Genomic DNA, 12,263 nt, shown 5'->3' with positions numbered 1-12,263 from the left:
TCTACATCCCAAGTTGGAGTACTGTCTAAATCTTTGCTCCGCTTCCAAATCCAGTTTCTTGCTAATGCACACCCTGGAAGGGAGCAGATAATGACTCAAGAACTTGGGTACCTGCCACCCACATGGGAGAGCCTGAGGGAGTTCTGGCCTCCTGGCTATCGCCCAGCCCTGGATGTTTCCAGCACCTGGGGAGTAAACCAGCAAATGGAAATGTTCTCTCTCAGTTTCTATCTGCCTCTGCCTTTCAAAAAAATAAGAACAAATAAAAATGTAAAAAGTAATAGGCAACACCAAAAATTCAGTATCATTCTTTTAAGTGAAAAATTAAGCATTAAAATTAATACAAAGGTACCTAATGAAAATTTCCTGCCACTGCATACTAATAAACATTGGTGATGCAAAAAATAGGTTTTCCTTTTTTTTTTTTTTTTTTTTTGACAGGCAGAGTGGACAGTGTGAGAGAGAGACAGGGAGAGAAAGGTCTTCCTTTGCCGTTGGTTCACCCTCCAATGGCCGCCGCTGCAGCCGGCGCACCGCGCTGATCCTGGCAGGAGCCAGGAGCCAGGAGCCAGGTGCTTTTCCTGGTCTCCCATGGGGTGCAGGGCCCAAGCACCTGGGCCATCCTCCACTGCACTCCCTGGCCATAGCAGAGAGCTGGCCTGGAAGAGGGGCAACCGGGACAGAATCCGGCGCCCCAACCGGGACTAGAACCCGGTGTGCCGGCGCCGCAAGGTGGAGGATTAGCCTATTGAGCCACGGCGCCGGCTGGTTTTCCTTTTTTTAAAAAATAATTCACTAGCTTTTTAAATTACGGGTGGCACAATCTGTTCTTTAATTTTTGAAGTACTGGCTTTCTTTTTTTTTCTTGATTTAAAAAAACAACTTATTTTGGTTTTATTGATTTGAAAAACAGAGACTGACAGAACTTCCATCAGCTGGTTCGCTTCCCAGAAGACTGCAACAGCCAGGGCTGGATCCAGGAGCTCAATCTGAGTCCCACGTGGGTGGTAGGGACCCAAGTGCTTGAGCCACCACCTGCTGCCTCCCAGGTGCAGAGCCAAGGGACTCAAACCCAGGAATTCCAAATGGAATGCAGGCGTCCCAAGCAACATCTTAACCACTGTGCCAAACACCTGTCTGGCTTTCTTATTAAAAGGATAACATCCTCACACATTTTTAAAATTAAATTTCAGTGAATTAATATACTTCCATACATATCCTTTTCTCTCAAGTGGTAGTCTCCTTGTGTATCTTACCATTTATTACCATTTTCTCTTTGCTCACCTAAGATCAGCTTTCAATTCTGTTCCTATTCTCTATCTACTCAGAAAAGGAAACTCATATAAAAATTTTTTTTTGGATATAAAACTTTTTTTTTAAATTACCAGTATTTTACTCTGTGAAACAAGATGAGCATTTTAATGAGTATAAATTCTAAAACTTATAAATCTCCTAAGGAAAATGAAAACATAAAAATCCTAACTAAAAATTTTATTTATATCACTGAAAACTTATTTAAATTGATACATAAATAAAATCAAGCTTTATCCTATATTAAGGTCAATAATTTGCCAGCTAATATATCACTTTAAAATTCACCTTAAAACTAATTAACTGTACATTAAAAAGAATATATTTTACTGTGTGTAAATTTTAAAAAATTAACTGTTAAAAACAAACCTTTACTACAAAATCATCCTTCTTTAAATAAATGACAGATGTGTCATTTTGTTAAGAAATTTGTTACCAATATAATACTTAACATATTTAAGATATTTTTCCACAGTAAGATAACTTTATTGCCATTTAATCACTCATCATAATTAGACATCAAAATCAAGCTATTAAAATAAAGGGAAGTGTAAGCAATTTCTTTTCTAATATAGTTTCTAGATAATGACCTATGTGATTCTTGCTTTAAGGGAAATTTGAGAACTAAAATCTGAAGCTTCAATTCTAGTCATTTTGGATATTTCACCCCAAAATCAAATTAGGTTAGAAATAAATTCATGTATATATATTTGTATGTAATTGAGAGGCAAGACACAGAGCTCCCATCTTCTGGTTTATTCCCCAAATGCCAGCATGGCTGCACCAAGCTGGGCAGAGTCTGGGAACTGAGAACTCAATCCAAGTCTCCACGTGGCTGGCAGAAACCCGTACATGGGCCACACCCCTGCCTCCCAAAGTCCATATTAGCAGGAAGCTGGAGTCAGGGGCCGAAGCTGTGTACAGAACTCGGGCACTCTGATATAGGATGCAGGCATCTTAATCACTAGGCTCAACACCCACCCTAGAAATAGACTTAAATTTAGTATCAGCACAAGTTGTGGTTTTAGTTTGTTTTTCAAAATGTACCTCAAAAAATGAATACACAATTTACATACATAGAAATATTTACTGAAAACTCATTAATTTCTATGAAGACTTGGGAGGTCTCACATAAATTACATTGAGAACTGTCATTTTCTAAATGTAAACATACCATATGAATATGGAAATGAATTTATCATGAAAAAACAGAAATTGTATCTCTTATCACTGCCATCAAATTTGGATATTAAAAGGCAGTAGAAGTTGAAAAATATATATTCCTATACTGCAAAAACAATCAAGTCTTGTGCTCCATTATCCATTCCTAACCAAACCAAGGATTGGGAACCTTTTTTCTGCCAAGGGCCATTTGGATATTTATAGTATCTGTGGACCATCCAAAATGATCAACTTCAACATTGGCCTGCTGTAGATGTACTGAATTTTGAGTCCTGATGGCAGCTGCCTTGCAGGGCCAGACCAAATGATCTGTGGGCCTTATGTGGCCCACATCCCTGACCTAGACAGAATAAATTTTGTGATTATCCCTTATTCAAGAAGAAATTACAGGAACAGGCTTTGCCTCAGTGCTGAAGATGCAGCTTGAGACACCTGCATTCCACATCAGGGTGCCTGAGTTAAAAGTTCCAGCTGTGCTTCTAACGCCAGCTTCCTGTCAGTGTGCACCCCAGGAGGCAGCATGGGATGCCTCAAGCACACGGGTCACTGCTGCCTATGTGGGAGACCCAGATGACTTCTGAGATCTCGGCTGCAGCGTACACTTGGAGGTGAACCAGCAGACAGAAGATTCTCTCTCTCTCTCAATTAAAATGAAATAATTTTTCAAGGTTACAGATCAAAACAGAGTTATGCTTGATTTTTGAGGAAAAAAAATCACTCAACGAAGTCATTTTAAATTAAGTTTGACAATATTCAAAACTGAATTTAGGTAAAAGTGTCAACAATGTAAATTATAAACACTAGTCCCCTTATTGAAGACCAATCAGTGAACCACGTTAACATTATCAAAGTTAAGAGCTCAATGATCTCAAATTTTCCTATTTCAAACAGACACAAATGCAGGGAATCAAACACTGATCTTTTTTATTTTTTTGTCCTCTTATTCTCTAACACATTTCAAAGTTTCTATTCTGTATGCCACTATTGTTATAAATTAGTTTACATTGTAAATGCCAAACATTTGGCCATTTAAAAAATAAGGGGTCGTAAGATAAGTGAAGCAGAATTCCCTGCTCCTCCCACTGTGTGCGTCTTTATCTACAGGGGCCCTGGCACTGAAAATTCCACAGAAAGAACAGAAAGAGAAAATAGTTGACAAACCTGAAAGAATAGCTTCTTTCAAATATAGTAACATATGGGAGAACTTCCTGATATCATTCACCAACTCCCTGATGTAATCTGGATCAAATATGGAGTTGGAACTTATGGACTTGAGCCCCATTTCAGAAGCTGTAACATCAGTAGACAGTTGGTCTGATGCCCAAACACGTTTCTTCTTTGTCTTTTTCTGTTTGTGAGCAAGCATCCTTTCATTTACCGGTCAGAAAAACTGAAATCCTTCAGTGGGCAGGAAACAAAGAGAGAAAAACACAAATGCTCCATCAGACAAGGAAACATTATATTAATTTTTATATTAATTAATTTATTTATATTAGCCACAGCCCACCTCAGCATTCTATTTTAAAATTTTAAAAATAAGCACTGTACCACTAATAACAGCAGCTTCCATTATTAAGTGCCAAAAATCCCGATGACTCTGTGATATGCAAACTAGTGTTCTTTTCATTTCACAGGCGAGCAATCTGAGATTTAGAACTTACGATTTTGTCTAAGCTCTCAACTGATAATAATTACATGAGACTTAAACTTAGATCTACCTTGATGTCAAAATCATGCTCTTTAAACTTCCTCTCAATTCCTAGATAGTGGAACTTTCTAAAACTGCAAATGCTGTTCTGAAACATCACTTAGTAGAAAGTCGTATTCTTCCCCCATGACATTATCTTCAAAACTAAAGATGAAATGAGCTTGGAAAAAAGAAACACCTATTTTCAAAACTGTCTTCCATCATTTGCGGCATATGATATTACAAGCTGTTAATCATCTCCTCTGTACGCTCGTTTATAAAATGGGAACAATACCCTGGTAACATCTATCTCAGGAGATTAGTATAAGGATTAAATGAAGCACAGTATAAAGTGTCCAACATACCAAAGTCCAGTTACAGGTAGTTCTCACTCACCCCACCACCCCTACCCTCCCCTAACCCCAGTCTCTTTCTCTCTCACACATGTGCGCGCGTGCACACACACCCACACAAACACGAACCCCAGCTTGTCAATTCCCATCAATGAAATATTTCTTTGTCAAAAACAAGTTCTAGGGTTGTCTGCTAACCTGACAAAGCTTGATTGGTTAAACAAATACATGTATGATGATTATCAGATTATAGGACTCTCAGGACAGCAAAGTAGGCAATCTTTCAGTATGAGAAAAACTTAAAATTTAAATCATGGCTCTAGTATTTTCTAGACGTGGACCCATGCAATTTACTTTTCTCGCTTGTGTGAGAATTAAAACAGATCACGAAAGTAAAAGGTTTCTTACGTTAAAATGCCTAACCTGGTACAGGTGGAACTCAAGAAAACCTAGCTTGTTTCCTCTTCATCCTCATTTTACCTTTCCAGAATAAAAAGTCCTTGAACTTCGTAAAAACCAAATAAGAAATGAGCAGAAGAACTAGATAGCTCAAGCATTATCACTAAGAGGGTTTTCTATGATTTTGTCTTGAATATTTGGATACTTTCAAAATGGTAGTATGACTATGGATTTCTGTGAGGTTGTTTAATAGAGGCTGAGCATCCTTACTCTGTAAATTCAAAATCCAAAATGCTCCAAAACCCCAAACTTCTTGAGTGCTGAGATGACACTCTGAAAGTCTGAGATGTTGCAGCACTGAGGATTTCGGATCTAGGGTGCTCAACTGGCATTATCAATGCAAAAATTCCAAGAGCCGAAAAACTCTGACATCTGACACTTCAGATGGGATGCTCAATCTTTATTAATTCCTGGTAATGTGTAAACACATACTACTGTATCATTCACTCATTCAACTCCATCGATTTATTTCTTTCCCGACCCACAGTTCTCTAGTCTATCCACTTCTATCTCTACTGCTACAATACCAGTAAATTACTGTTGTCTCTTGTCTCTGCTACTGTACTGAGGATTGTACAGGCAGTTTTATTTGTCTGAAAGACTCCTTCCTTTCTTCATTCTGATCTCAGCTTTAAGATCAACTTCTAAAAGAAACCTTCCTGGACCACCCACCCGCACTTTCCAATAACCACTATCATTAAACTGAAGCAGAATCTCCTACTGCATGCATGCTCTATGGTAGCCTGTATCTTTCATCATTACACTTATCACAGTTCAAACAGATGATTCAGGCCATCCTATCTAGACTATAACTTCAAGGAAATCAAGACTATGTCTTGATTTTTGCTAACCATGTGTTGTTCTCTGCTCAGCACAGTGCCTGGCATATGACAGAAGAATTACAAAAAACTATTTGCAAAATGAACAATGGGTCTGCAGAAAGAATAATGGGCTTATCAAGTTTCAATTTTTATAGAAACAACTATACTTAACTCCAGGTTGCTGCAGTATTTCTAAGGAAAAAATAGAATTCTTTTTAAAAAGTCTATCTCTAAATGCTATCTTTCCAAAATCCAAAAAAAGGGCACATGAAGCGAAATAGATTACATAAAACTGAAATCAAACTTAGTTTTTTTTTATTATTTCTTTTGATTGTTAAATAGGATGTCCCATTAATCTAATAGCTTTTAAAGTTCTTTATTCAATATCTTTGTCTTAATCTCAAATTATTTTTGAAAGTGTAATTTCTATACTTAAGCTAGTTTCAAACCTATCTAACATTAGTTCTTAAATGTGTAAATAATTTCTAAAGTGAACCTAGGGCAATTTTTGAGCGCAATAATCATATCTAAGTCTCCCTCCCCACTAACAAAAATAAACAAGACAAAATAAAAAATTTTAGAGCCTTGTCTGGGCAGCTCTCTTCTAAAACACTATTTGAGAAGGCTAATTAGCCAACAAACTTCAGCACTGTAGCAGTTTACTTAATAAAGTCATTCTACATACTTCCGACAGTTTTTAAATGTAGTGAATTGGAGAACTGGTCACTATCACTGAAAAAGATGGTACAAAAGTGAAAGACAAACGTACGTTTTAAACAAAGCAATCTGCAAAAAGAATTTATGCATCAAATGGGAAACTCAAAATTGTAGAAGTATTTCAAAAACATTGAGCACTTTTAGACAAGATTTAGTATAAGCCTGTTAAACACGCATGGGCATACACACACACACACACACACACACACACACGGGGGTGGAGACAAACCAAGGAATTAGATAGGAGTATAGTCTCCAGTTGGTCGGCATTATGATTAATGTGCTGATTTTGTTATATATATTTTCATATTTCAAACCGGAAAAAGGAAACACTACAATCGAGAAACATGTTTACAACAAACTGATTCCAAGCTTTTGGGACCTGGAGTGATGGAGACCCTGTGGGGCTTCCGGCCGTCTAGTGGGTTGTAGAGGCTGATTTGGAGCCAGGGGCCTGGGACCTGGACACCCACAGAAGGCAAGGATGAAAGTGCGACTAAGCACGAGGAGGAATCGCCGCACCAATAGGTGGGGAGAGGTGGGCGTGACAGCAAGGGATTAGGAACACAGACATAGCCACTGCAGAACAAATGAAGACCCTAGGAGACAAAAATGTCAACCCCAAATGTGAAGACAGTGAGAACAAGCTTGATTTTAAAGTAATGTCCTATAATAGACATTCACAAGATCTACCAGAAGATAATTAGTTATAACTAGCTTATAATTAGTCATAAATGCTACCAGTGGCCAGTACTGCCCTGGAATTTTAAGTTTCCCAATATTCTGAAAGAATATTAGACATTTTGATGCAGATGTACTTTGCAAGATCGTTATAGAACAGAGAAGAGGCCAAGTTTGGATCACTGGGTTATCACTGTTCATGTAAGATGTGGACTAGAAGCAAACCTAATGGCTGTGCCATTTACTTCAACCCTTCCCAATGTTCACTCTTAACAGCGAACCCAGCCAGTGGGATTCTACTGCCCTGATATTCTTCTGTTGAACAGGGACTAGTTTTACTCTTGCAGGTCAAAATTCCACGTGCGGCCTCTCCTGCAATCTGGGGAGCTAATACACATCTCTTATACAATCCAAGGTGAGGTAATACTAAGATGACCCAATTGGCCATGCTATCAATTGTTGCCCATCAGAAAGATGGCAGCATCTGTCCTGCCAGTATGTATGTGGTTTTAATTCTGTTCCTGGTTCTCTACTGTACAGTTTCATAAAGAAAGGAAAACTGAATTATGAAGCACTTGCCATCGGAAAGCTATCTGGCCAGCAATAGTCCTCACCAGGACAACGATCTGTGTTCCGATTTAACCCCCAACCTTAAGTTTCTCACAGAACTCTGTGTATGAGGTGCAGCAGATACCGAAAGTAGACAAGACAGCGATCTGACACAAACACAGCTGGAAAACACAGGGGTCCTACAGACAGCTGAAAAGTCACCCTCAGGCTTACAACACGGCATCAGCCTCTCACGTTACCTTCCTAACATGGGGATCCTAAGTGCCCACCTGTCATTCCCAAAGTGCCAAAACTGTGGGTTCTATTTTCAATGTTGCAGAAAAGGAAGCTACTACTAGACACCCAGAAATCAAAGCTGCTTTGGTTTGGTGGCTTGAAACTTCCAGCTACACTGTCACCTCTTACAAAACAAGACTTAGGGACTCTGACTGGACTTCCAAATGAAAACTCTTCAGATTATCTGCCTTTATCAGCTAAGTTCAGATCTGAGCTCTGACTCTCCTTTGATTGTATACAGAAGTTTCTTTCCAATTTATATTCTTTTTAAAAAATGTAAAGTTTTCCTTAAGTGCTGCATGTATATCTTTGTGCTGTGGAGCTTCCAAAGAGGTTATGGTAAGTGCTTTAAACAAAAATGATTTAAAAAAATTTTTTTCATAATGAAAAATATTTTCCTGACAGTTGAGATCTAAATATTTTTTATTATAAATGAGATATATTTTTATTTCAAGTATCAGTAAAGTTGACAGTGATTTAGAAAAAAAGACAAGCTTTCATAACTGAAATCTAGATATGAGACTGTGAAACAATATACACTTTCCTTTGTGCTAAAATGAATAATCTCAGTTGGCGATAACATAAAATGTAGTTACTAACAGCTACAAGCAGTGCTTTTATTAAATTAGGTAATAATGCATGGAAAGTGCTTAATGCAGTGTCTAGCTCATCATGAAGACCCAAATAATTGTTATAGCTATTATTATTAGCAGTGCTTTATTTTGGGAGACTCTCTTTTTGAACATATTTTAATAAACAAGATGAGGATTCTTCACAATATACTGGTAGATTGTTAAGAAATATAGGTCAGGAAACAATTCCCAAAACTTAACTGACTTCCTGGAAAGCTACCAGAAGGCTTCCAAATAAAGTCTGAGCTGCACAAACAGCATGTTGAGCAAAATATTTGTGAAACTAATTCTTGTTCATCTCTTCCAAGTTCACACAATCAGCATTAAAAACATGAATTATCCACTTCTCAAACAATTCTGTAGTAAGTGTAAATGCCTTTCACTGTATGTTCTAAATTCTAAGTGATATTTGCACTAGAAATGTGGGTACAAACTTCCTGGCCCCTAAAATGTGGATTTTCCAAGACTCTGGTAGCCTATGTTAATTAAATGACCCATATCTCACATACACTGCCCACAGAAGGTACAGACAGAACCCGCACTCTCATTGAATGCAAGTGGAAAACTGCCCCCAAATATCTGCACTTAGTGGTTCCCGTCTTACTATTTCTACCTGAGGAAAGCTTGCCAGATATTTCAGCAATCTGCTATTTCAGCACAACTTCTGATTTGGGAAGGATCCACCTCAAGATTCTTTAAACATCAGAAGAGGTCATTCTGAAGTTCTTCGCTTATATTTTGAAAATGTTTTCCCCCGCACAACCAGAATAGGGACATGTCAGAAAGAGCTCACCAGTATCAGGCAAACAATTCTAAAGGCAGGCGTGCGACACACATACACTTCATTCCTGCGCAGTTTGAACGTAGCACGCTCCGGAGAGGAAGCTGCCCAGCCTCCCACGCCTCCAGGATGTCTAGCATTCCTGGCCGGCAGGGCTCTCCTCCGGGCGGCCAGAACCACACAATGCAAAAGCGCACGTTCCCTGTGCCGGACTTCAACTCCGGGGGAAGAATGGAGCCACCAAGGAGGACAGCCCACGTAGATAGGGACGCACAAAAGATCCGGCACCAACAGCAGATTACCATCAGGACACTGATAAAGGGGAAAGAGCGCTCCGCTCCCGCCTGGAGCAGGCAAACCCTGCCCTCCCCACAGGTATGAGACCAGTTCCATCTTGAGAAAGAGTTTTAAAAAAATAAGATAAACATAGAGACAGGAGGCTCGTCAGTCACTAGGGCTCCACCTTGAAACGTCTCAGTCTAGGGCTCGTCCCTCCAAGAAAAAATCGTGTTTTGAGTTCCAACCGTCAAGTCCCCAGACACGTCCAAAACAACTGGGACACGCCGCTGAGAATGAGGCGGCCTCGAAACGCAACACCCCTTCTCCACCTCAAGACAGAAATCCTAGTGTCTCGGGGAGGAGCGCCCCACGGGAGCGGGGCGACGCAGCAGGACCCCGCCTGCAGCCCGCGCACGGTCTGGGCAGCGCGCCGCGCTTAGGTCTCTGCGCTGGGAGCTCGCACAGGCTTAGCGCCTCCGTGTGCCCGCGCGAAGAGGGAAGGGAACCCCGACCTGTGCGGAGGGTGGTCCGCGCGCGGCTCCCCGCCTAACGACCGCCACCGCATCGGCGCCCGCCTCGTCTCGCGCCCCGGTCCCAGCCTCCCCAGGGACCCCGGGCCAGGCCCGTGGGTGCCGGTACCCCGCGCGGCGCGCAGCCCAGATGGCAACTCGCGGGTGCTGAAGAGGGCGAACGCAGCCCGGAGCGAGCGCCTCCGCCCCGCACTCACTCACTCACCGTGGTGCTCCATCGCGCGTCCCCAACACGGACGCTCGCCCCGCGCTCACGGCCGCCGCCGCCGCCGCCGAGGGCCGGAGCCCGCCGCCCCCATCCCCCACGCACGGCCGGCGGACCCCCGGCCAAGCCGCCGCCGCCGCCGCCGCCGCCGCCGCCCCTGCAGCCACCGCCACGACCGCCCCGCCACGGACGCCCCGCCCCCGCCGCGGCCCGCCCCCCGGGGCCCAGCCCATTGGCCCGCGCTGCCGGGGGCGGGGCTCGGGCGTCCGCGGCAGGTGGGGGCGGCGGCTCGCGGGCGCGGGGCTCCGGCTGTCAGCGGCGCCTGGCCGGACCCTGTGTCCCACGTCGCGCGACGCGTCGGCCTGGCGCGGCTAACGGCGGAGCGACCCGGGGAAAAGTCACCTGACACTTGAGCTATCTCCCTACCTTACGAGGTACTTCTCAGGACCCCCTTGAGGGGAACGAGACTGGTGGGGCCACACGGGTAAAAGTGGAACACGGAGCTGGCCCAACGCCCTTCCAGAGAATCAAAAGACCTCAAAACCAGGCTTCCGCAAGCCCTCTGCAGAGGCGAAGCCGTCCCCTAGGCCTAACTTTCTTCAGCTGCACTCACCCGGCCTCGCGAAGAGCAGCGAGCCTGAGAAAAGGCACGTGGCCGCGCGCGCACGCACCTGGTTCCCGCACCGCAGCCCTCACGCGAGCAGAGCTGGGGCTCCCCCGAGAGATCCCAGAGGCGACTCTGGGAGAAACTGAGGGACGCAGGCGGGGGGCAAAAGCGGGTGAAGGCAGCCAGTGCCACGAAAGCAACTCCCGCGAGAGCGAGAGGAAAGGGAGCAGCCAGGGGAGAGCCACCACAGGCAGAGACCACCTTGCGGAAATGAATGCGGTCCCCCACGCGCTACCTGGGGAAGGGACGGATGAAAACGCTCCGCTCCTGGGTTGCTGTAGCTCTACCCTGGGTTTTTCCAGAATCAATTTACTCAAATTTAGCCCTTCAAACCCCAAACACAACAGTGCAAGAACATGCTACAAATACTCAGGAAACCTCAAACCAAACTTCCTCCAGACCACACTGAGAAAGAAAAATGTACCAAGGACTCTCGCCATGGAAACCTGCGATGCCAGAGCTGAAGCAAACTCATGAGAAGGGAGCCCCAGGCCGAAAGGGGGCTGGAGCGGTGGAACTACACTTAGGTCCTATGGAAGGCCTTTGGAAGGAAATCTGAGGAAGTCCCTCAACCTCCAATACCTCCTAAGTCCCTTTTTAAATACATTATTCTCTGTTTACCTTATCTTGCCATTATCCTTAATAAAGAGGATGTATTCCTGGCTGAAATGGAACTGGCAATGTCACTGACAATATGAACAATTCCTGGTGGAGAGAAGGGGTGTGAGCCATGGAGGTGGCGTGTGACAGTGACAGAGAGCACAGAGGGACAATTGTGGAGGGGAGAGAGGGCAAGAATAGAGAAGACCAAAGACAGGGAAAGACACAGACAAGGTGAGGCAGAGAGAAAGAGAAAATAAAAATAAGATGGAGACCAAGATAAGATAACAGGGACAGATGATAGAGAGAGAGAAAGACCACCTGCTGACAGAGAGCAGGAAGAGGGATACTTCCTTCATACAAGCAAACAGTTCTGGGGGAAATGAAGCCAATCAGGCCCCCAGGTTGTTGCCTGGAAAATATAAATATGAGAATGAAGCCACTTAATTACCTGGCTCCACAATTATTTTTCAAATTCAATTTTAAAAATGCACACATTTAACATTACACCT

General features: G+C 43.0%; 1 protein-coding gene and 1 pseudogene across 9 annotated transcripts in view; one reads left to right on the top strand and one right to left on the bottom strand.

The window, feature by feature from the left end:
- The window catches only part of ARHGAP29 (Rho GTPase activating protein 29), an 81,927-nt gene that overhangs the window by 58,059 nt on the left and 11,605 nt on the right, over positions 1–12,263 (bottom strand). For 4 of the 9 annotated variants that reach the window (XM_008264860.5, XM_051857470.3, XM_089300312.1 and 1 more), the window contains one exon: positions 3,655–3,891. In XM_008264860.5, the coding sequence (XP_008263082.1) occupies positions 3,655–3,859 (205 nt within the window). In that variant the 5' untranslated portion in view covers positions 3,860–3,891. The other 5 variants (XM_051857471.3, XM_070078013.2, XM_089300311.1 and 2 more) reach the window with 4 other exon arrangements.
- LOC100359221 (RNA 2',3'-cyclic phosphatase ANGEL2 pseudogene) lies at positions 7,019–8,376 on the top strand (annotated as a pseudogene).

This window comes from Oryctolagus cuniculus, chromosome 7 (assembly GCF_051225735.1).
Source record: "Oryctolagus cuniculus isolate XC-2025 breed Fujian yellow rabbit chromosome 7, ASM5122573v1, whole genome shotgun sequence".
NCBI classification, from domain to species: domain Eukaryota; kingdom Metazoa; phylum Chordata; class Mammalia; order Lagomorpha; family Leporidae; genus Oryctolagus; species Oryctolagus cuniculus.
Note: the sequence above shows the minus strand (reverse complement) of the source record. Positions and strands in the feature narration are given on the sequence as shown.